Source organism: Gymnogyps californianus, chromosome 10, assembly GCF_018139145.2.
Source record: "Gymnogyps californianus isolate 813 chromosome 10, ASM1813914v2, whole genome shotgun sequence".
NCBI classification, from domain to species: domain Eukaryota; kingdom Metazoa; phylum Chordata; class Aves; order Accipitriformes; family Cathartidae; genus Gymnogyps; species Gymnogyps californianus.
The window spans coordinates 1,075,095-1,097,689 of NC_059480.1; the positions used below are offsets into that span (position 1 = coordinate 1,075,095).

The 22,595-nt window shown below is 44.5% G+C and overlaps 1 protein-coding gene across 1 annotated transcript; it reads left to right on the forward strand.

Moving 5' to 3' along the window:
• Positions 1–274: 274 nt before the first annotated feature.
• On the forward strand, positions 275–22,121 carry SENP2 (SUMO specific peptidase 2). The gene is made up of 17 exons (XM_050902522.1): positions 275–375; positions 3,653–3,708; positions 5,312–5,445; positions 6,303–6,378; positions 6,916–6,994; positions 9,054–9,198; positions 10,121–10,224; positions 12,081–12,178; positions 13,386–13,443; positions 15,142–15,205; positions 15,922–16,071; positions 17,415–17,546; positions 17,961–18,164; positions 18,292–18,371; positions 19,901–19,985; positions 20,720–20,815; positions 21,398–22,121. Exons 1-17 carry the CDS (start codon positions 275–277, stop codon positions 21,458–21,460), a joined length of 1,725 nt encoding a protein of 574 aa, XP_050758479.1. The 3' UTR covers positions 21,461–22,121.
• Positions 22,122–22,595: the final 474 nt, after the last annotated feature.

Consider the following 22,595-nt stretch of genomic DNA (forward strand, 5'->3'; position numbering starts at 1 on the left):
TCAGATACGGGAGGGCACCGAGGGCTGGGCGGGACGGGACGGGGCAGGGCAGGCCCGGCGGGGAAGACGCGGGCAGGGCGGGCCCGTTAACGCCACCCTCAGGCAACGGAAGGGTGGCAACGCGCATGCGCATTCCCCTCCCCCCGTTAGGGGCGGTTGGCGGTGCCCAGGCTGACAGCGACGGCAGCCAATGGGAAGGAGGCCCTGCGCGCGCGCGCGGCGGGGCGGGCGTCGCGCGGGATGGGCGCACTTCCGCCCCGGGCGGCCGGGGCCTATGTACCAATGGCTGCTGGGGGCCCTCGGCGCCCTCCTCACCGCTGCCCGCCGCCCCGCGCCGCCCCCGGCCCCGCCGCCGCGCAAGAGGCCGCCCCCCAGGTCAGCGAGCCGCCCCGCCGCCTCACGGCCGCCCGAGGGCCTCGCCCCATCACCGGCCCCCGCGGCATCCCGGGGTGGGGCCTGCGGGACCCTCAGGGCCCGCTCGCCGGGAGCGGGAGCCCGGCGCTTCGGCCGGCTCTCCTCGGCCCTGAGGGGTTTGAGCCGAGGGCGGGAGCGGCGTTAGTCGCTCTGTTGCATCGTGAGCTCGGGTGCGGTGCGGTGTCTTGCTCTGGGGTTCCCCTCGCTGCGGCTGCCCGCCCCTGGGCTGGGCTCGGCCCCTCTGCCCGCCCAGAACCCCCCGCCTTCCAGGGCGGTAGGGCTCGTGATGGGCTCCCATGGGATCCGGGCCATCCACCGCCCTTTCCCACCCTGGCACGGGAGCGGGTGAAGCAGAGCAGCCTGCGCCCCTCCTTCTGGCCCGGCTGTCGGCCCGTGTGGCTGGCCGTGGCTCACGCTGCTGTCGGGTCCCCCTGTGCCCACGGTCACGGTTGTTCACGTGTGATGCTGAGATGATGGCGGGTCCCAGATGTTCCCGATAAGCCCGTTGGCAAACCCACCCCCTCGTTGGCTTTCCCTCTGCACAGCGGGGGGCTTGAAAAGAAGAAGAGGGGTGGAGACTTGGAGCACATGTGTTGACGGAGCAGAGAACAGTATATATACATATAGGGGTATATTGGATGGAGGAAAGTCATGGCGTGGGGATGTGGTATGTATGTGGAGTGGAAGACGGGGGGATGCCTTCCCAGGCATTAACCATTGCTGGTGCCCCGGAGCTCCCAGTGACGGATGGCTAAGCCATCTACGTGCCTGTCGCTTCTGTGCCTCTGAAGAGAGGGAACGTATGGATTACATGCCATGTTTTGAGGAGTATGGTTGCTCCCTCTGGGAGAAACTGTTGCTCCGGGAGGCTCTGCTTAGCGTCTCACGTTCCAGAGTGAATGGGAAAAGTGAACGTCTTCTGGAAAGAGCCAGTTGCTGCACAAGTAGTTGGTCACAGCTGCTGTGCAGAGCACAATCCCGAGCTGAAGAACGTGCCTTTGTAGACGCTACAGGCTGTCGTGTCGTGGTCTGACCAGGAGACCCAGTTTTGTGAAGAGATCACTGGGAGTGACAGGCGAAGCAATTAGGATGAAATACAAGCGCAACTGCGTTAGAAGCTGTCCTGCTGAAAATAAGTTTTCAAACAGGGCTAGCTGAGATGTGCTGTAAAATGGCAAAGATGTTCCCAGCTCCCCTTGTGTGAGTCTCTTCAAGGAAATCTGAACCACAGGGTGGCTGTTATTTCTGCCACTTGGGGTTTTCCCGTGGTAGAAAGATGAAAAATTTGGGGCATGGGTGGTGAAACTGGTGGGGAAAGTAGATAAGCATTAGCTGCTCTTGTACCGCACCACTGAAGCGCAGTGTGCGATTTTGGGGGGGGGGGGTGTTAACCTATGAAAACTTGAATTTTTTACAAATTTAAATTATAAATCGTAATGAACTGTCCTCAACAGTGGTGGGGGAGGAGTTTTTGAAAAGAAGAGGGCCTGAGTTTATACGGGTGTATGTGGAGTTATAGAGTTTTTCTAATACCTTATTTTTTTCCTGTAGTTGCTAAGGAGGCAAGTAAAATGCTGGGCATAAATAGGTGCTGTCTCCTCTAGAGCGTAGAGAAGGACATGAACTCATCTTTACGTGGAGAGCCGTCTCCAATTGCTTTTATTTTCTGGCCCATTTTTTCAGCGTGTTTCAAATATTATTCAACACCCTGTGCACTCTACCTGTTTCTCCCAGGCCCTTGGCAAAACCCCAGTTGCAATGACACAGTTTAATCTTCTCACGGGGTTGTGTATTCCCGTTGGAGACAGAGGTAGCTGAGCATAGATTTGTTTTTTCTTTGCCTTTTGCCCATCCGTGTTCCCTGGCCGTGCCTACTTCAGAACATCAAAGATTTCCCAGTTTATTTCTGAATTACCGAGAGAGAATTCATCTTTTCTTGCGATCAAGCTAATTCTAAACCTCCAAGGGGTTGGTAAAGTAAAAAAGGACAAAACAACACTCTCACAGGTGTTGGGTGCTCTGCTAAAGCTGGAGAAAGAGGCACTTCTGTTCCAAAACAGTTATTGTAACCGCAGTCAGGTATTTAAACTGTGCTTATCTCAGAACGTAGCCTGGAGGAGGTTGAATTGTGCTTTATCCCTGCAGAAGACTGATGCTGGAAAGTTTTCACTGAAGAGCAGCTCAGAATGAGTTAGCTCTTGCTAAAAATTGAGCAGGAGGATACAAATATTTTCACCTTCTTCGGTTTTACCTTCTGAAATATCAAATATGCTGAGTAAGAATGTGGTTTTATAGGAAGAGATTTGCATTTAACAGCTACCCCGCAATATTTCCTGCCTGACTTTAATAGCATAGTAATAGCAAATATTCTTTATATTGTATGAAAGGTGCGCTTAAGGATATCAGCTGCTTTTTGTGCTCCTAATACAGACGGAAGATAGTCCAGAAGTGATGATACCAGCAGGGCTTGGGGGCATAACAGTTTAAAAGAAACTATTTTGTGTAAGAAAGACCAAAGAATTCTTCAAAGAATCCTTGCCGTCTGTCATGGCATTTTTGGAGGCAAATAGGGGAAAAAAAAAAAAAACCAACAAACAACCAACCTTTGTGCTCTGTTCCCAAAGTAAAAATTTTTACTAGGCTTTATCATTTTATCAACTGATATAATACTTGGACTTAACACTTCGTAAGAAAGGGTGCAGCTAAGAATTATTTCAAAAACTAGTTCACGAGCACTGATTTAGCAGTAAGTTATTTAAGTGGGTGTATGCACGAGTTGCTTTCTCACCTTTTATTTCCTGTCCTACTTAGGCTTTTCTTTGCAACTCGGGTGTAGTGACTTACGAACTTAGATAGCGTAGTAATCTCTGGTATACTTCTTTCCTTGAGGAAAGAGGAAGACTTTACATATTAACTTAAGCAATTTTTTGGTGATAGGAACAAACGTAAAACATCAGGAAGCGTTAACAGAACGAGAAAAAGAGGCCTAATATGCTTTAGTGGGATAATTAGCTCTCTGTGAGCTAATTTGACTGGGAGAGGTGGGGGGTGTTGATGAGAGACGCTCAGCAGTGGCAGTTGGGGGGGGTGTGTCTGAGATGATCCTAGGGGCACTTGGAGGGGGAGACCTTCGGGATAGGAAAACTAACTTTGGAAGTTTGGGCCCTGTGAAGGGAAGACAGCCTGTTAGAAGCTTACCTGTGCTTGCAAAACACTGTTCTGTATGTTCTTTCCTCAGCGTTCGGCCACCTGTGGAAGATCCTGACCAGGCTCAACCAAAAAAGCAAAAATCAGGTATTGCATGTTACAGAAGTATTTAATATGCCTGATTTTTCTTAGGTTTCATGTACCTTAGAAAACTCTGGCTGTTGTACTTCAGCGTTGTTACTGAAACTGGCTTTTCAAGCCATTCTTTCTTTGTGGCCATCCGTGTAGCCAGTGGCTTGAGGGTGTATCATAGGGCCTGTGTTGACTGTGGCAGGGCACGATACTTTTACTGCCAGCAGGAGATATCCCAGGTCTCTCTGGCGGTGAACCCATGCATGTCAGCAGAGAGAGTATTTTAAATCAAAGCTGTGTGCTCCCTCCTATCTGTATTCGCAATGTACCTCTGTCAGTTCAAAATACGTGTACGTCTTAGGAGAAATCACTTAGAGTCTGGGATGTGAAGAAGTAACTTTAAACTGATGGCAGGCAGAGAAAAATTGTGTGAGCTAGTGGGTTTGGGGTGGGGGGGGAAAGCTGAATTGAAAACAGAAGAGTCAGTTTAGTCTGAATTTGAAAATTTTGGAATGTGCATTTTGAAAAGATAGAGGAAGGATGAGTAAAGAAGGAGGGAGATGCAGCAGAGAACAGCGGGGCAGAGAAGTGCTCTCTTCCCTGAGGCTTTCTCTGATACTCCCTCCGCAAAGTGTTCAAGGGTAAAATGATGCAGCTGCCTGCAGCCGTATTGGTGCCTCTGGATGCCAGCTGCATTGGTCGTGATTTGAGACAGACATTTCCCCTTTTCCATCTTTACCGATAAAGAGGGAGAAATGCTGCTCTTTAGGCTGTACAACATTTCCTAGCACAAGTTCTATGGGGAGATGTAGAGCTTCCTAGTTACTGCTTGGCAAACGATGCTGCCCCTTATTTAATGGTAGGGGCTGCTGAACTGTTAGTGTGCTTTTCAGGCTTAAGAGCATAAACCGATTGAAAAATACGTCAAATTGATGTCTTGCTCCCCTATCCCTCCTCCTTTTAGCAACATGACCAACTCTTGGTAGGAACAATTCCCATGTCTTAGTAAGTAGGCCAATCTGCTTCTAAGAACGTGGTACCATCTATGCCCTCGTCTGCTAAAATGTCATTCTGTTATCTTCAAACAAACGCTGTTGTCTAATATGATTTAATCTCTAACACAGCCCCTTATTAGACAGCCCTGGCTTGTTGATGTTTGGAAATACTGTCTGAGGGGTTGCATGTCTCTGCTTCTTTAATACTGAAAAGAACAGGCTTGGGTAGCTTTGGTTTCTAGACCTCAGCAAACAGCTTCTCTCAACTAGACAAGAGTGACACATAACAAACTGCAAGAGTACGTGCACACGTGGAGGGCCTGAGGAGGATAAATTGCACCCTGTGCTGCTGCTCCAGAAACAGGGAATGTTCCCAAAAGCAGGGTGTTTTTGCAGATCTGGCTGGCAGACTCACGGGTTAGTCTTTGAGCTCCGGCTCTGAAGGACTGCTCGGTGAGCCAACTAATACAAAAATCGCCACCAACTGCTGTTGGCAGAAGGATGTGTAACTTGAAATGAGTTACACTGCTTTAGGTGGGATTAAGGAGATAGGCTTTAATGCAAATAGAAATCCTAATCCCCTTTGAAATCATGTTCTTATATGGCCTGTCTTTGTTTTTTAGATTACGCCATCTCTGAGCGTAAAGAGAAAGTTGAAGAAGTTTCTGCTGTGGTGAAGTTGCCGGCCAAGGCACCACGTGAATGCCGGAAGGCTTCGGTCAGCCATGCCGCTCCAATCACAGAGTCTGCAGAAGAGGTTAGCAAGGATTTTGAAAGTAGGTAGAACTTGTGCAAGATGAAAGAGGAAGCGGCTCTCCCTAATGCATCTTGAAGTTGGGCCTGCTCTGAGCCTGTACAGCAGTAGGTGGTTCTTTTCCATTTATAGCAGGCAGCTCTTGTGTGCTGCGTTTGCCTCACTCAAGTTTGCGTACTCTGCTCTAGCACTTGCAGCTGAGGAAGGAGCTAAATGTTTGTTGTTTTCCAGATACTTCACAATTGTTCAAGTTTATAGTTTTAGTGTGTTTGTAAACTGTTACTCTCTTTCTCAAGCTTGGTGTTAAGTAGTCAAAATACATTACAGTACAGGAAAAACTGCGTACTTCCTCTGGATAAACCTCTTTCTGCTAGGTTCATTATCCACCAGTCCAGGAGAGGATTCCTGTAGGACTTTGGCTCTGTAAAAAAGAGTCATGAACTGCTTGACTCCCTAGGTTGGTTCAAAGGTGTAGTGTTATTTTTCTTACTGCCCCACAGGATAAGAGGAATAAGAAACTGTGATGCTCTATTATTCATTCCTGAGAGAGTCATTAACTCTTATTTGTACGAAATATGTTTTTCAAGGACTAAACTGTCACACTTTGGAATGTTTAGGAGCTGACTGAGGAGAACTCAGTGATAAGCTTTTATTGTTTTAATCGCTGCACGTATGAGAGCCTGTATTAAAAAAATAAAGTGTACTTATGAGAGATCCTGCAAAGACTTGCATTCTGCTGCAATCTGAACGAGCAAATCATGGTCCCCAAGTCATAACAGAGCTGATTAAATTTCAGGAAGTTTGTTTGCTTGGATTCACATTCAGGTTATACTCACTTTGGTACTTTTTTTGTTTTTAAGACTCAGTCCACTTCTTCTGACCCTTCATCTAAAAGACCAACAAGTCCTGCGCTAGGAATAGAGATGCTACAAATTGGTAAGGCTGACATCAAGTTATTAACTCGTTTCTTTTTCGCCCTACCTTGTGTGCTGTGCGACTCTGCCCCTAGGCTTATGTACGGATTATTGCAGGCACAATATCTAGGTAGCATCTAGGAATACTTGAGTGTGAACTCTGTTTCTTCCCTGCATCCTGGTATTGCTTCTGGATTGGGGCCAGGCGTTTATCTTGTCATCTCAGTACAAGAGCTGCCTTGGATGCAGTCCATCAGTGCTGATATGTCCACTGTTAGCTTGCCAGAAGTAAATTGTTTTAAACACTAATTTTAGGTATTAGATCCTGTTAACCCTTTTTTACTTCAGGTTTAGGCTGGCAATACCTTGTGTGCACAACTTTCTGTAGTTGCCAATATGAAAATCTGAAAATATCCTAAAGTAACATAATACAAATAATATTATGATGTAAGAGAGAAAATGAAAATAATTTATCTTTGATGAAGCTCTTAACTGAAGAGTTTTATGAGTTTACAGTATCCTTTTATAGTTACTGATGGCTTATGCTCTTCTCTCGTAGGTCAAATGCCTTGTGGAACCAATACTTGCTTGAATAAGGAAACACTATCCGTTTCTCATAAGACAATTCCATGTCTGAGGTAAAAATCCTTCTGTTTTCTTTGACTTCTTCTCTGAACAGTTTGCTGTCTGTCACTTTCATGCTTGAACTTCCTCTGTGTTGCCTAACATTTGTATTTGTGTCCACATAGCAATATTTTTCCAAGGTATTCTGGAACTCCTCCAGGCTGCTATACTAAGGCAGGTCTCCAGCTGTTTGGGTTTGGGTTTTTTATTTCCCCCTCCAACCAACGTTAAACTTTTTCTTTAAATCCAGATAACTTCATAGACACAGGAGATCAGATAAAGATTAAAGGTCTGAGGCAGGAGGAAGTGTTGAACTTGAGAAGAGGCTGAGACCAGGAATGCTTGTGAAAAGGTCCTAAATAGTTAATTAGACAGGAAAAAATAAGTTGTTATTTTAAAAAAACAAACCAAAAAAACCCCAACAACCTGCTCTCAAAAAAACCTCCATGATGTTTGGCACAAAATAGTTCCTGATTTGATAAAAGAACTAGCCTTTATGTTGCATTTGTTCTGAATTATTGTTTAGGGGATGCTGAGGCACTGTTTGTACACTTACCTCAGAGTCAGAAATAGCTGGAAGGAGGGGGGAATGGGTCATGACGTGATTTGATGCTACTGTTTGCCTTCCAGTCCCAAAATTGGATTGGTAGTCGTGTGCGTACCACAGCGTGGACGTACCGTGGTGACAAAGTTACAAAGGCCAGTTGGAGGCCAGTCGCTAGTGGCGTACCCCAGGGATCAGTACCGGGGCCAACGCTGTTTAACGTCTTCATTAATGACCCGGACGATGGGACAGAGTGCACCCTCGGCAAGTTGACAGGTGATACAAAACTGAGAGGAGCGGCTGATGCACCCGATGGGTGTGCTGCCATCCAGAGGGACCTGGACAGGCTGAAGAACTGGGCAGAGAGTTCATGAAGTTCAACAAGCAGAAACACAAAGCCCTGCATCTGGGGAGGAACAACTCCGTGCAGCAGTACGTGCTGGGGGCTGACCAAGTGGAAAGCAGCTCTGCAGAGGAGGAGGTCCTGATGGACAACAAGCTGACCACGAACCAGTGATACATCCTCGTGGCAAAGGCCGACAGCATCCTGGGCTGCGTTAGGAACGGTATTGCCAGCTGGTTGAGGGAGATCATCCTTCCTTTCTAGTCAGGCCACCTTTGGAGTGCTGCGTCCAGTGCTGGGCTCCCCTGCACAAGGAAGATGTGGACTTAGTGGAGCGAGTCCAGCGAAGAGCCACGAAGATGATTAAGGGAGTGAAGCATCTTTCATACGAGGAGAGGCTGAGAGAGCTGGGACTGTTCAGGCTGGAGGGGAGAAGGCTCAGGGGGATCTCATCAATGTGTATAAACATCTGAAGGGAGGGAATGAAGAGGAGAGAGCCAGCCTCTTCTCAGTGGTGCCCACTGACCGGACAAGAGGCAACGGGCGCAAATTGAAAACCAGAAAATTCCATCTGAACATCAGGAAACACTTTTTTTACTCTGAGGGTGGTCAGATACTGGCACAGGTTGCCTAGAGAGGTGGTGGAGTCTCTGTCCGTGGAGATGTTTGAAAACCCAACCGGACATGGTCCTAGGCAACCTGCTGTGTTGCCCCTGCTTGAGCAGGGGTTTGGACCAGATGATCTCCAGAGGCCTCTGGCAGAATGATTCCGTGAGGAAAGCAGCAGCTACGCTTTGGTGCCAGTGCGCTAGCTTTTAGAAGAGCTGAGGGTTGGATGGTATGAATAACACACCTGCGTGGTTCTTTAGTCTTCTGTATTGACTCAGGGCTCGGACTGCCATGGACATAACATGTGCCTCTGAGTGCAGTTGTGACGTGCAGATCAAACAACAGTCAGTGTATGTTGAAGGCAGTTGTTCTGATTTTTCACTTTTATTTCTCTCTACTTTCCCATTAGCCAGTTGAAGACAGCAGGTCTTCATCTGAAAGTCGTAAGCGTCTCATGTCTGTCTCCATTATCGTCAGCGTACGTGCTTTACAAAATAGTTGGTGGTGGAGCTTGAATCAGGAGGTGCATATTTGAATGTTATCTTGATATTATTTCTTTTGCCGTTGATGTTTTTAGCACAAGCAGGAATGGCAAACACCACATCAAACCTGCTCCAGACGGCATCTTAATGCTGAGGCCGCCCATTAAGGAGCGCACTCTGCCAGAATCCACGACTTCAGAAGTCAGCAAAATGGGGAGGCTTTTCTGTACTGCTGAAGAGGTACGCTGGGTGAGAAAGGTGTCGTTTGAAATGAAACAACTTAGCAGTTATAACAAAACTATGTAAATGCTGAAGTGGCAGTTTGTAACAGCACAGTGGGTGTAGTTAACGAAGTTCAAGGAATGCTTCTGGAAAATCAGCATGTACCGTTTTATTTGCCTTTACATGCATCAAGTCTTGGAACAGAGCAGTACTTTGTTGCCAAAAGACTGAATTTTGAACCATTTTCATGGAAATGGTGTACTGGGGGAGGACCCTCTCGCCAGTTTCACTTGTAAGTGGAGCTGTACTGCCTTGTCACTAAATGTATATTTGTTGCAGAGTTGTTTCACTATTTTGTCCTTAACCTAGCTCAACTGTGATCTTTACATAGCAACTTCAAAAGGATAACGTAGGCAAAAAAACCACTCAGTTGCTGATAATCCTTCCTCACAGGACTATCTGACAGGTCTTTCCCTGTCCTTTCCTTCCAATATCTGAAGCAACTATTGGAAAATTCCTGATAAACCTAGCTTACGTGGGAGAAGACTTACACCGAAGTACTGGAGAAGCAGGCCATGGCATGCTGTGGAGCATGATTAAGATACCCTGGGGACTCATAGCACCCAATCATTATGTATATTGACAGGAATGCATATTAGCCTGAATCATTATGCAAGAGGTGCAGGCCATAGCTGAAGAGAAGAGGCCCCCATTTGAGGAAACGGTTGTAGAAGGAATTTTGAGGCTTATAGTGGGACACAAGTTCCTAGAGCAGGGCTAACACAAAATGAAGGTGTGGGAATTCCTGCTACAGTAAACTTGAATAGCGTGCCAGTATTTTGAGAACAGCCTGTGCAGTCTGCACTATATCCAGATTACAAACATTCGCTTCATATGCAGTGCTTCTAATCTGTTTGGGTTTTTCCCTCCATTCTGCTAGGATGTTCAGCGAGGAGAAAAGGAGAAATACAAACAGCTCTTGCAACTGGTAAAGGGAAAATATCCTAGAAGCTGCCCTAATCCACAACCGACAAGCTTCCGCAAGTAATTATAGGAAAAATAACCATTAACTTTTTGGTGGTAACTTTGTAGCTGTTGTGCATGGAAGTGGAGGGGAATTAATCTTTCCTACTGTCGGGGTTCTGGACAGTGTTCCAGGGCAGGTGTTGGGGCAAACTAATTTTTAGAAGACCGACGCGCCCCTTCAGCTCCCTGCAATGAAGCATGAATATTCTCTGAATGTATATTCTAAAAGTGAAGATTCCTTTGTTGATACGGATGTGTTTCTCTTTCTGATACTCCTTTCTTGTCTCTGTGTTAAGAAAGGTAGTATCTAGTTCTAGTGCTGGCAGTGTAACTTCTAGTATAAAAATCCACAGCACTGGTTATTCTGTAGCACCGTTAAAAAGAATTTATCTTCCTCTTGTTTGCAAATGATGAGTTTTTCCTTGGTCAGGAATCCTGTTTTATCTGAGAATGTGAAACTTAAGGTAAACACAAGGGATGCCAGAATTTTCTCTGTCCTTTCCACCTCCCCCAGTCCTTCTCGCACTAATTATAGGAAGTTTTCTCTTTGCAGTACACTAAGTTGACAAAATCCCACTCGTGTGTAGAATTCCAGTTCCTAAAGCAACCTGCAAAGGGGAACTTGTGTGTAATTCTGATTCGTATATTAGCAGTGATGAGTATATTTGATATCTTATAACTGTGTCAAGAGATTGCACAAAGTCAACGACACAAGTAAAAAACACAAAAACAATAGAAGCCATTATCTTAGTGGAATAATTACACTTCAAAGCTGTGGAAAAGGGGCCTGATTCTTGTAAAATACTGATGCTGAGATGGTGCTGAAGGTCCAGCATGCCTTTCTACACAGTAAAGACAGTAGAAAATGCCATGCTTTCTTGCAGTTTCCCTTAAATGCTGTGAAACATGGGTTGTTACCAAGGCTTAGAAAAATCCCAATCTCCGCTCGGTGGTTCACAGCTAGAAAACGTGTGAACACACGACTTCAGCATATCATGTTTAAACATTCTGGTGCATGAAAATGATACGGAAAACAGTATGTCATGTAATTTTAGGTGCACTGGCAATAGCATTTTAGGGTGGGTCTGCTTTCGGCATCTAATCTCCCAGTCATTGATTACTGTGGTTTGGCTCGTATCTCAGAGCAAACCTGGAGCATGTGAAACAGATTCCTTTCAGATGAAGCTAAACTGGAGAGTGTTCCTGTGAAATGTGTCTAATGTGCTCCAACTGCTTATGAGCATGTAGTCCCTGAGGTCAGAGTAGAGCAGGGCTGAAGTAAAATGTCCCAGGATTTGTGGACATTGCATTCTCAGTGTCAGCATAATCTTTAATAAATAGATTGAAAAGAATTGGGCAAGGATGGTTGTAATGAATGCTGTCTTGTCCCATAAAATAAAGCGGCCTCCTTGGGTTAATCCAGATATTTGTAGGATGTGCAAAGAATATTTCTTTCTTTTTAAGGAAAAACCAAAAAAGCCACTGATTTGCTGGCGAAAAGGTAAAGGAATCAAATTTCATGATTGATTAGTCTCTTTTGAAATTCTGAAGAGACAGAAAATTTGACTCCTATATCTTCAGTATGCCCGAGTTGAAAGTAGCCAAGCTTCTGAATGTAAACGGTGTCCTCATGGAAATGCCCTTTGCATTTTGTCACGAAACCAGTGCAGGAGACAGAATGTTTCTATTAAGGGATTAAACAGCCTAATTTTACTTTATCTATTTCTATTGCTTTAACTATGGCTTCCAACTCGGATGTAGACAGTTGTGTACGAATAAACTGTATCCTTTCTAGTGAATTGGTATGTACTGTTAACAAATACCAGACCTATAACAATTGTGATTCTTCTCTGATGTTTTTTGCTGCACCAAAGTGTTCAAGCCTACTCCAAGGAACCAGTGATGACTGTGAGTCACCTGGAAGAACAAAAATATGGAGGAGATGTCTATCCGTATATGACACTAAGGACCAGTGAGTATCCCCATGATTCATATATGTTCCACTTTGTAGGTAGACTTCAAATCAAAGTAGGGTATTTCCTTAAGTCTCGAAGGTATAGATTATGCTAAAAAGATTTGTCAGTGCTAGTGTATCACTAATCTGTGTCTATTTATAAGGAAATCTAAATCAGCCAGCATGTTTATGCTAGTATAGCTCTTATGTCAGCTCTTAGAATGCAATGAGCTGTCTCTGGAAAGAAAGGGGGGGGGGGAAAGGGGGGGAACACCTCCCCCAAACCATAGCTAGTTATTGGCTAAAATGGCTTTGTAAGCTTTTTGTTGAAATGAAAAACTTTGTTTAAAATTGTACTTGAGAGACATTACTGTACCAGTGATGTTCGTAGCTGCAGACGTAACTCAGCACTATACAGGAGAACGTCGCCGTATCCGGCTGTTTGTACTAGGGAGGGTGATACCTTACTGCGCACCCTTACACGCCCGTTACTTAACTCAGAGTTGCGGTTATGTGTTACTCTCTCATCCCTTTTTAATGCTATACATGACTATTGATAGCAGAGCTCCGAAACCAAGTAAGCTAGCTGCACAGTACCACTGTTGATACCGAGTCAGCTTCTTTTGTAGATCATCTTTAGCAAGTTGAAGATACATAACTACTGAAGGTGACCTTAGTTGTCTTCTGCAGAGTGGGCTAGTTAAACTGGTTTGCTGACAAGCTATTTTCTTTTGTACCAGCAGTGTGTTACAATACCATATGTTCATGGATATACATTTAATATTGTCCCAGGCTTTTTTTTTTCCCTGTTCATTACTTAAATGATTTTTCATCAATACTTCTTTTTACATACCTGTGACTTTATTATGCCATCACATGTGTTTTGAAATTATTTCTGAGCAGGTGCTAGAATTTGGGGAAAGCTTGTTTTGTTGTGGAAAATGACAAGCTATTCTTCTGAGCCTGGAGGAGCATCTGGTTTTGTAAAAATCACTTGTTTAGTCAAGTGTGCAATCTAGGATTTAAAACTTAATAAATGCCCTGCTTCAGCTCTTATACACTCGCACATGATATTCAAAGTTCAGACTGTTTGCCAGAGTTCAAACTTCCTAACCATACAGTCGTCATTAAAAGTTTTTTTTGTATTTATCACCCAGAAAGCGAGCGCTACATACATCTGATGGTAATTGAAAGCTGACTTCTTGTTTTCTGCTTTTCTGTGCAGGTATCAAATGTGCAGATGTTTGCAGCCCACAGTGGTCTCAGAGAAGTGATATGATCAGGTAGAGTCTCTTTTAATCACGGTTCTTGCTTCTTTTGGCTCTGTGTGCATGTCTCTTCCAGCCTCCAGTAGTGTCCAGAAGAAGACAGATCATATTTATCGTCTCAGTGCTGTGGAAGAGGAGTAGCTAGCTTGTGGCTCTGGAATTGCTCGCAAGCCAGTTGCATCTCAAATACAGCTCCCATGCTAGAGCCGTGCTGTGTGACAAGCAGGGTTGTGCTGGTGTGGTGTTTTCTGGGCCCTTTGCTGTGGGAAGAAGGCCAGTGAGGGTGAGAGTGGTGGCCGTACCAAATTGTCCTTGGATTTGCAGAATCCATTTTTGCTTGTGAGTGTCTTTCTGCCAAACCGTTAGTGAGCTGACATTTCTTTCACTTTGAAACTAGGATCCTAAGCATAAGGTTTAGAGAGCTTGTGGGACTAAGGCAGTTTTTGTGACTTACAGGATGCCTTGGGTTTGAATACGAGACCAAAAAGGAAGCATGCAGTCGGGTTGTCTGCCTGTTTGAGAGGCCAGTGGGCTCATCTGTATTGGCTGTCTGAGGTGGCAGCACTATGAGTTCAGATGGTTTTGTGTTGTTGAGGGAAACAGGTTTTTGGTTGCAGTAAGTGCAGCTACAGGGAGAGATTTTGTATGGCAGTCTGATGCATGCATCTTTCTGCAGTGACCTGCCCTTAAATGAGAGGAGAAAGCGTAGGTGGGAGCCGAGAGAGATTCAGTTGTGGCAGTCCTCTTTTTTTAGCTAATTCTGTCCCTATTCTTCTCCCCGCTTTAAACACTAGCGCTATATTTAGCTGTGCAGCGCTGTTCCTGTGCTTAAATTGTCACTGGTTCCCCTAAGCTCGAGGGGAGAGAAGGATATAAAATAACTGATAGAGTATGGTGGGTTCAAGTAAAAGGAACATTTTCTTGCCTCTTTTTTGTAGATTTAGCTACTAACTGAAGTCATTTGACAAGGTTTGTGATATCTACTCTTACCATGCTGGACTGAAAGCCTTTAAAGCACAATGAGCGTAGGATACCATGAGAGTCTGTTGTAGGTCTCCCTCCTGAAAAAGGGGATCTTTGGTGACAATTCAAATTCTTGTTTTTGAAGAAGGGACATATATATGGACAACTTTAATGTCTGTGTATTTGTTTGCTCTTCAGAGTCTGCGTGGTTTTAATGATAATCCTCTCCAAATGGGGATAGTCACTCTCTTGACTAGCCTATAGAAGGCAAGTAAACATCCTGTAGCTGTCCCATTTTTAATTCAATGTGCTGGTCTTAGTTTCCATAAGCTAACTATATTTGGATGCAAGTATAGTTGCAGATGTTCATGTTACACCTTGCAGTATAACACCTAGCATGCAGTATTTATCACCAGAACAAAGCACTTGATAGAGGAAGTGCTGGTTGCTTCCCTATTTTCCAAATAATGAAACTGATAAAGAGAAGCAAAAGGAGTCTTGCACATGTAGATGGAAGAAAGTTTGCAACGCTCCCAGCTCTTCATTCTGTCCCGGTCTTGCTGCTACAAAAGAGCAGTGCTGGAAGCTGAGACAACGTTGTCGCATGTTGATGTGTGCAACTGAGGCTCTAGTCAGAATCAGCCTTGAAAAAGCATTTCTTATCCAGAAGGTGAATTCTTGAGAATTACATGGGACAGTACGGATATACAGCTCACTTCTCTCTCTCTTTCTCTCTCCCTCTCCTCACAGGTACTACACACCAGCAGAAAACTCTCATGAACAGGGAAGACCAGTGAAACAAGCCATTGCAGGGGTAAGCTTGTGTTACTCATTATTTCACTTTTTAGGGAAATATAGCTATTTGTGATCAGAAATTTTTTCACTCTTCACTTACATATATTGGTGAGTAAGTAGTGTATTTGTCCCGGTTGTTTTTCCCAGGGAAAGCGGGAGCATTATTTGATGAGTAGCGCTATCACGAAGGGTTTCCTGCTGCCATTAATTTTGTTTCTGGACTATTATGAGCACACTACACTATACTATTTTTATTCTTCCCCTTTAACGTGTTGGGTATAGCTTCAAAATCTGTAGTGCGCAGACTTAGTTGACCTGCAAAGCTGGACTGCGGTATCTTTTAGTCTTGTCTTTTTGTGAGATGGGAAGTACATCTCTTTGACTTTCATCTCTGGTCAGGATTGAGATCAAAAATAAAATGTTAATCATGGAAATCAGAAATATTAATCTCAATCTCAACTTGATACCTACACGTGGAGGCTTTGCTGGGGTTCTTAATGCTCGTCCAAGCCAAACTAACTTTCTGCCTCTCTTGCCTCCGTTTAGTTTTGAGTGCAGCAGTACATGGGTGCACAGTTGGAATGCAGTCATCAATAAAAAGTAACTTTGGAGTTTACTGGTTGGATGTGTGTACAAAAACCCTTCCAGTGTTATACATGAGCAAGATTTTCTGCACTATCGCCTAGCAAACAAATCTGTGCTTGCTTGCTAGCTTAATGTCCTTTTGTCTAACAGAGAGACTATGAAGCTGAAATCTCGGAAGATATGTTTTTCCAATTACATCTGGCACCTGTTCTGTCCAGAAAATCATCTGCCCTTGTTGTGGAAGAAAAGAAATTCCCAAGCTCGGAAAAAACAGTAGAACACTTTTCTCCACTCACAGAGGTACCATAGCTGACAGTCTGCTCGACAAAACAGAAGGCTGTGAAACAGCTGCAAGGAATTTGTTATAGGTGGTTCTTAAGGCTTTTTGAAATCTTAAGAACTTGCATTTAACGTGCTACCGAGTGTCTGCGGCTGTGACTTCACAGTGCAAGGGTCAGCAATAAAGCTGGTTTTAAGGATTTATTGTGCTACACACTCTCCTTCAGTTGTGCTAACCTAAGGGTTTGTGGGGCTTCTGCGACCAGGACAAAAATTAGTCCAGGTTTAACAACAGTCTCCCAGAACAGTGCTAACCTGATTCATACAGTTGTATTGGCTCTGCCTCTTAACCTGTCCTGCCGTGGTGACAGAACCTGAAAAATAAGCTTTTGCTGATCCACGGTGTTACATTGCTTGGGGGGGGACCTGAGCATCTTGTGTACGTCCTCAGGATCTCGCAGGTCGTGTATGCGCACTGGGCATGGTTGCACTGCATGTAACAGCAGTCACAGGAGTTAACTTAGTTACGCTGTTCAACAGGGAGCGGGGGTTCACGTTCCCCTACTTGTATGAATTTTGCCTGCTTTTGTTCTTCGGAGTTGCAGTCGTGCTGATGTAATTGAGCACCTCCTTTTTTGCCCATTGACGATTGACTTGGAAAGGGCGGGCAAATCCAGAGCTTACAAAGTCTGCAGAGTGATGCTCAGTACAAGGAAAACCAGGTGGTTTTCTTATTTTGTTAGCCCAGATTCGACCAAGAAGGAGATGCTATTGCAGTTCAGAGACCTAGTGGTTTATTTGCATTCCTTAAGCAGGCTTAGATGGAAACATCCATATTACACCTAATTGCACGCACAACCTGGACTCCTGATTGCCTGACTCCAGTGTAGCTGCCTCAGTTTCCCCCTTTGCTGTTATTTCAGTTCCTTTTGAAGTCCTCCGCCTTCAAATTCTTTCAGGCTCCTGACTTAGCTGCCTTGGTATGGAGAATGCCTACTGTGGTTGCCTTAAACCTCGGTATTGCGAGGGCTGCAGCATCACGTGGGGAAGGTGTTTGCTGTACTTCGGTTCATTTTTCAGCTGCTTTAGTGTGTTTGCTAGTCCATGTAGTTTATATCAGCTTCCTCTGTGAAAACAAATTGAAGCCAACCTTGGCTCTAAAGTTCAAAGTTAGGATGCTGAAACAAACCAACCAAGAAAAAAGTGCTATTAGCAAAAAAAAAAAAACCAACAAACTGGCAAAGCCAGTTGCTCTGTCACCTGAGCTTAATTTACAGGCCTTGTTTCAGTTGAAAGCTGCCCGCAGGTTAGCGTGCTCAATACTCTGTTTCACAAGTCCTCCCCTATTTCATTGTTCGTTTCAGGCCATGGAGAGAGAAGTCATTGCCGCACTTGGCAACGGTGAGCCAGATGAGGTCATGAGCAGTGCCTTCAAACTAAAGGTCACTCGTGGGGACATCCACACGCTAAGGAACCTTCGCTGGCTAAATGATGAGGTAAAACTAGCTGCAGCACAGTGATATTCTAATTCAGCATGGATTTAAAAATACCCCTTCACTGTGTACAGAAGTCTTTTCAAAGTTATTTGATGACCCCCACTGCAGAGCCTAGAAATATCTGTACAGTTCTTATTTTAGGTACTTAAGGGTCTAGTGTTTCTGGAAGTTCCTTTAGTACTTGTATTATGCAGCCTCCAGGAGTTAGTCTAGGTTATTGGAGTGGGTGGCAGGTGTTTTTATCAAACTGCAGAAGTAACCAAGTGCAAAATTCTCAGAACCAAAGCTGACAGCTGAGACTGGAGTTCTCTTGGCTGCGTACTTCAGGGTGGCCAGCAAAGACATGTTGCTGTATTTTTCTTTTGGTAAGCTAGTGTCTTATTTTACATCTCAAGTTTACTCTTTACGGTACAGGTCATTAATTTCTACATGAGTCTTCTGATGGAAAGAAATAAGAAGGAAGGGTATCCAGCAGTCCATGCTTTTAGTACTTTCTTTTATCCCAAACTAATTTCTGGGGGCTACATAGCAGTAAGAAGATGGACCAAAGGTGTGGATCTCTTCAAGCAGGACCTCATCTTAGTGCCCATTCACTTGAGAGTGCACTGGGCACTGGTGGTAAGTCAAACTGGCTTTTTATTTAGAATTGGATGGGGAGAAAAAACTAGCTAGAAAAGTCATTTAGGTTTTGTTGTATGTGCAGCGCAAGGTTGTGCTTTGTCTAACAATCACCTTTTATTAACAGGTCATAGATGTCAGAAAGAAGACCATCAAATACTTTGACTCAATGGGACAAAAAGGGGACAAGATTTGTGAAACTCTGTTGTAAGTAACTGCTCAGTCAGTGCTTTTATGTTGTGAATTATGAGAAGCTTTTTGAATTTTGTCCCTGTAACACGACTGCAAGTTTTCGCGTTTCTTGTAGATAACAAAACAGAAATCTTTGATTCGCTTGCTGCGAGTTGTGTGACATTGACTACTTATCTGGTCTCACATCGTCCCCTCCACCCAGGGTCTTGGATGCCTGGATTCTGCCACCTTCCCGCTATATATGCACAGACAAAGCGTCACTGTCAAATACGTGGTGGCCCCGTGGCACACATGTACTGACTTTGTTAGTAATCAGTAGAACGGGGCTATTGACGAGAGGGAAGAATTTTGGGGAAGAGTTTCAAAATACCAACCTGACTGTAAAAGGATTACAGTCTTCCAAGAGCTTTTTAACTCCCCCTTCTTTAAGAACTTTGAGATTGCAGCTCAGTAATGTTAGTGTCCTGGGGTATATACACTCCTATTTGTGGTCAGCTACACGTACTCTTACTCTTTATTGCTTAGCTCTTTTATCCTTTTCTTGTATTGAGACCTTCCCCCCCCACACACCTTGTAATGTTCATCCTTCCTACTGTAGTGAACTATGTAACATGCTCCTTCTCGGTTTGTCTATACCTCTTCTATTCTGTTCAGTGTTTTAAACAAAGCCACCGTAGTTCCCTCCAGCTTACCCCAGCAGGCTACCCGCATGGCCTTACTGCGTGTTATTTATATTTCTGACATTCTCATTCAAGACAGATGTCTTGTAGCAAGCTTTTCCAGGTGTATCAGCTGGCATGGCATACATCTCAAATGTAATGGGGACAGTTTTTCACGGTGTGCAAGCCACCATCCTTACGTGTCTTTGCCACTGATGCAGAAGTAGTAAAAACCCTTAATCCAACAGCTTTGTAGACCAAGAGCAGGAGAGCAGCCCCACAGAGACAAACCAAGTGTTGTTTTAGTCCAGTGCTCTCCTGAACAGTTAACAGCAGATGCCTGGGAAAGGGTATAAGAACAGGTCTGCATCAAGTAATTTTTTTCCTCAAGAGTATTATTCCAGCAACTGGTGGCCTGGGAACTTCCTCAGCCAGAGGTATTAGCCCAAAAGCTTTTGTATTTCTTCTTCCGGAGGTGCACCCGGTATGTGGGATTAAGGCACATGGTGGAATTATGGCATTATGGTTCCTTGCTTGGTTTTTCTGTTCCTCCTCTGATAACATGTGATTTGGGGTTTTTTTTGACCTGTACTAAGCAATGAGCTTACGCTTTTGTGGAAGTCTCTGTTGGAATTGTTGGGCTCGTTCTTGACCAGTTGGTCTCGTTCCTGACCATTAGCTCGCAGCCTCTCACTGTGTGTGTAAATTTAAGATTTGGCTTTTTCCTCCAAATGCCTTAAATCAGCTGCTGTGAGGATCCTCTGACACTTTACTGTCCTGCCATTCATCTTCCTGTGATCCTTCAGCAGCTCTTTTTTTTTTTTTTTTTTTTTTGTTGGCCTAAATTACAGAGATGAAGAGTGATTTTTGTTTTGTTTTAAACAGCCAATACCTGCAAGAAGAAAGCCGGGAAAAAAGAAATCTGGAGCTGACTTTTTCAGAGTGGACTCTTCACAGCATGGAGTCACATGTATGTGAGCACTACTTGGATCTGAGATGTGAACTGTAACTCCTTGTCACGAAGGTCTTAACGCGTTCTAATAAGTCCAAGCCTTTAGAGAACAGCCATAAGCATCTCGTGTTCGTACGGTACCAGCTCAGGCTGCAGGCGGACCAGGAAACCATGCTGGGATGAAATCTTTAAGCAGTGCCTCTCCTTGCTGGCTGAATACTTTCTCTTTTTTTAATTAGTCTGCCACATTAAGGTGAATCTGGCTTTGCCCCCATTTCGCAAGCAAATTTAAGAATCCGTTTAGCTGTTGTCAGAGAACGTAGGCTTCGAAAATCAGTTTTGGATTGGGGATAATTATTCTTGTTTGGAGCACAAGTCCTGGCACGTGACAAAGCAAAGGGTTGAGCTGACATTTCTCAACAAGTTAATAGTAAAAAGCACTATCTAAAGACTCGATTTAAGAAACACGACACTGTGCAAACCTCAAGACACCTTGCAGGGAGGAAGGTTGCTATCCCTTATCAGCCTGCCGAGAAGTCGGATTGTAACATCCGAGTAAAGGAAGCGGAGGGGAGGGATGATGTGCGGTTAATTGCGTGTATTCCTCGTGTGCACGAGTGGTAAATGGATTATGCAAGTAGGTTCACGAGTGTCTGGTTAGTGTATTGTTGGTGTGGGTAATGTGTGCTACTTCCAAATTGCTTTTCTATTAAGATAGAGGAAAAATTCTCCGTCTTCTTTGCGTTCATTAGGAAATCCCTCAGCAACTGAATGGAAGCGACTGCGGGGTTTTTACGTGCAAATACGCAGACTATATCTCCAGAGACAAACCGATAACCTTTACACAGGTGAGTGAAGGCTATAAACGGCTCCAGATTTTTTTCGCAGAGATAACAAGAGCCAGGGGAAGTTACGCAGCAACTGTTAATTGTGTCTGAGGCAGGGGCTGAGGTTTTGTACCCCGCTCCGGTTTTGGTGCGTGGTTGCTGGGGTCGGAACTTCAAAGTGGCCTCAGCAGGGCAGAGCTATATTCTCCATCCTTACGTCTGGTATCTGCTTCCTAGCTGAATCGGTGAGATTCCTCTTGGGCAAGATGCTGCAGCCAGTGGGTTTGTGATATCTGGCCTTTGTATCTTTTGGAGAAATGGGTTTCACCCTTTGACCAGTTAAGACACTGGTTATTTTCCAGTGCAGTGGTCTTTTATTCAAGTGCTTGTAAGCTGTTGTGTAGTGAAGTAAATCTGGTTTTGTTGGGTTGTCATGTCACCCTCTTAGGAGCTGGTGGGTGAAACCCGTCTTGTACCCAAATGGCAAGTGTTGACGGTTCTTAAAAGGAACTTCATATTAAAGAATTAACTGGGTGTTTATGCATATGTTCTGCTTCTCTCTGCCATGGCTTCGTATTTAATGGATTTTTCTTTTCTCTTCAGAATCACATGCCTTACTTCCGCAAGAAGATGGTGTGGGAAATAATCCATCAGCAGCTGCTGTGAGACATGCACTATTAGAGCAACACTGTGATCACCTTGGGGTGACTAACTCTTATTTTAGTTACTTTTTCTAATATCTTATTTGGAAAGGCAGCAGGCACACAAATTTTCCTCTTTAGGCTATGAAGTAGCGGTTAAGGTTCCCCCCCCCTGATTTTGGAGACAGTAACTCTCTTTGAAGTTAGCTAATGCACCTTAAGTGCAAGCCAGAAAGATTGCTGTGACCTCGGCCAAGGGAACGGTTAAGAACAAATGCTGTGAACCTCTGTCACTGAGATGGATGCTCGTACCTCGCAGCACACGTGGCCACGTTACGGACAAATGGGACTCTCGTCTGTGGTGGCGGTGACAGTTGCGTTAGCTGAACTTATCTTCCCAAGGACAACGTGCTTAGCTACTGTTTCCTCAAGGAGAGTTTTCTTCTGTTTCTGGAATATCTACGATCTACTTGATTCCTAAAACTGGATTTGTGATGACCATAGAAAGAAAGCATTTACCATCTTTTGATTTGTAACAAATCCATAGTGAAGCCCCTGTAGTTGGGGTTGTTTTGTTGTTTTGTTGTTTTGGGTTTGGTTTTTTTCTGTCTCCAGGGAGTTATCTAATGTGAAAAGAGAAGTATTTATTTCTTTTTATTAAAATAAATATGTAACTTATACAAAGAGCCTTACTGGAATGAAACTCTACCTGGTAATGAAATAGAATGATTTTTTTTTTTTTTTTTAAATTGAAAAAAAGTTTGATGTATCAATGTGGTTTTTAGCTCACTTACAGTCTATGAGGAAGAAGACTCTAGCCGGGGTGAGTAGCAGAGCACAAAAGCCTCGAAGCGATTGTCACAAAATCCCGAAGGGGCAATCAGGATGTCGTTCGGCAGCGAGATGAGCAAGCGCAATCCCGGTAATACCGAAGTAGGGGATTTCTCTTTGGGGGAACTCGCTAGATTTCTCGGTAAAACAACCAAAGCCTGCGTGCGCAGCTTGGTGAACACGGGCTGTCCAGTACCGGAATCTGTTTAAGGCTAATACGGGTGTCTCCACGCAGTATTGCAGTGTACTGCTGTGGAAGTGGAATAAGATGTGCTAGCACCGATGCGCCGGGCTACGGACACGTGTCCTGCCGGGTTCAGTGGTGTTGC

Bases quoted from the DNA above. Each gene is read 5' to 3' on its own strand.
- SENP2 (XM_050902522.1), top strand. From the start codon at position 275: ATGTACCAATGGCTGCTGGGGGCCCTCGGCGCCCTCCTCACCGCTGCC. The intron at 15,206-15,921 runs GTAAGCTTGTGT...TTTGTCTAACAG, and splicing joins TGAAACAAGCCATTGCAGGG to AGAGACTATGAAGCTGAAAT. The intron at 19,986-20,719 runs GTATGTGAGCAC...TGCGTTCATTAG, and splicing joins TTCACAGCATGGAGTCACAT to GAAATCCCTCAGCAACTGAA.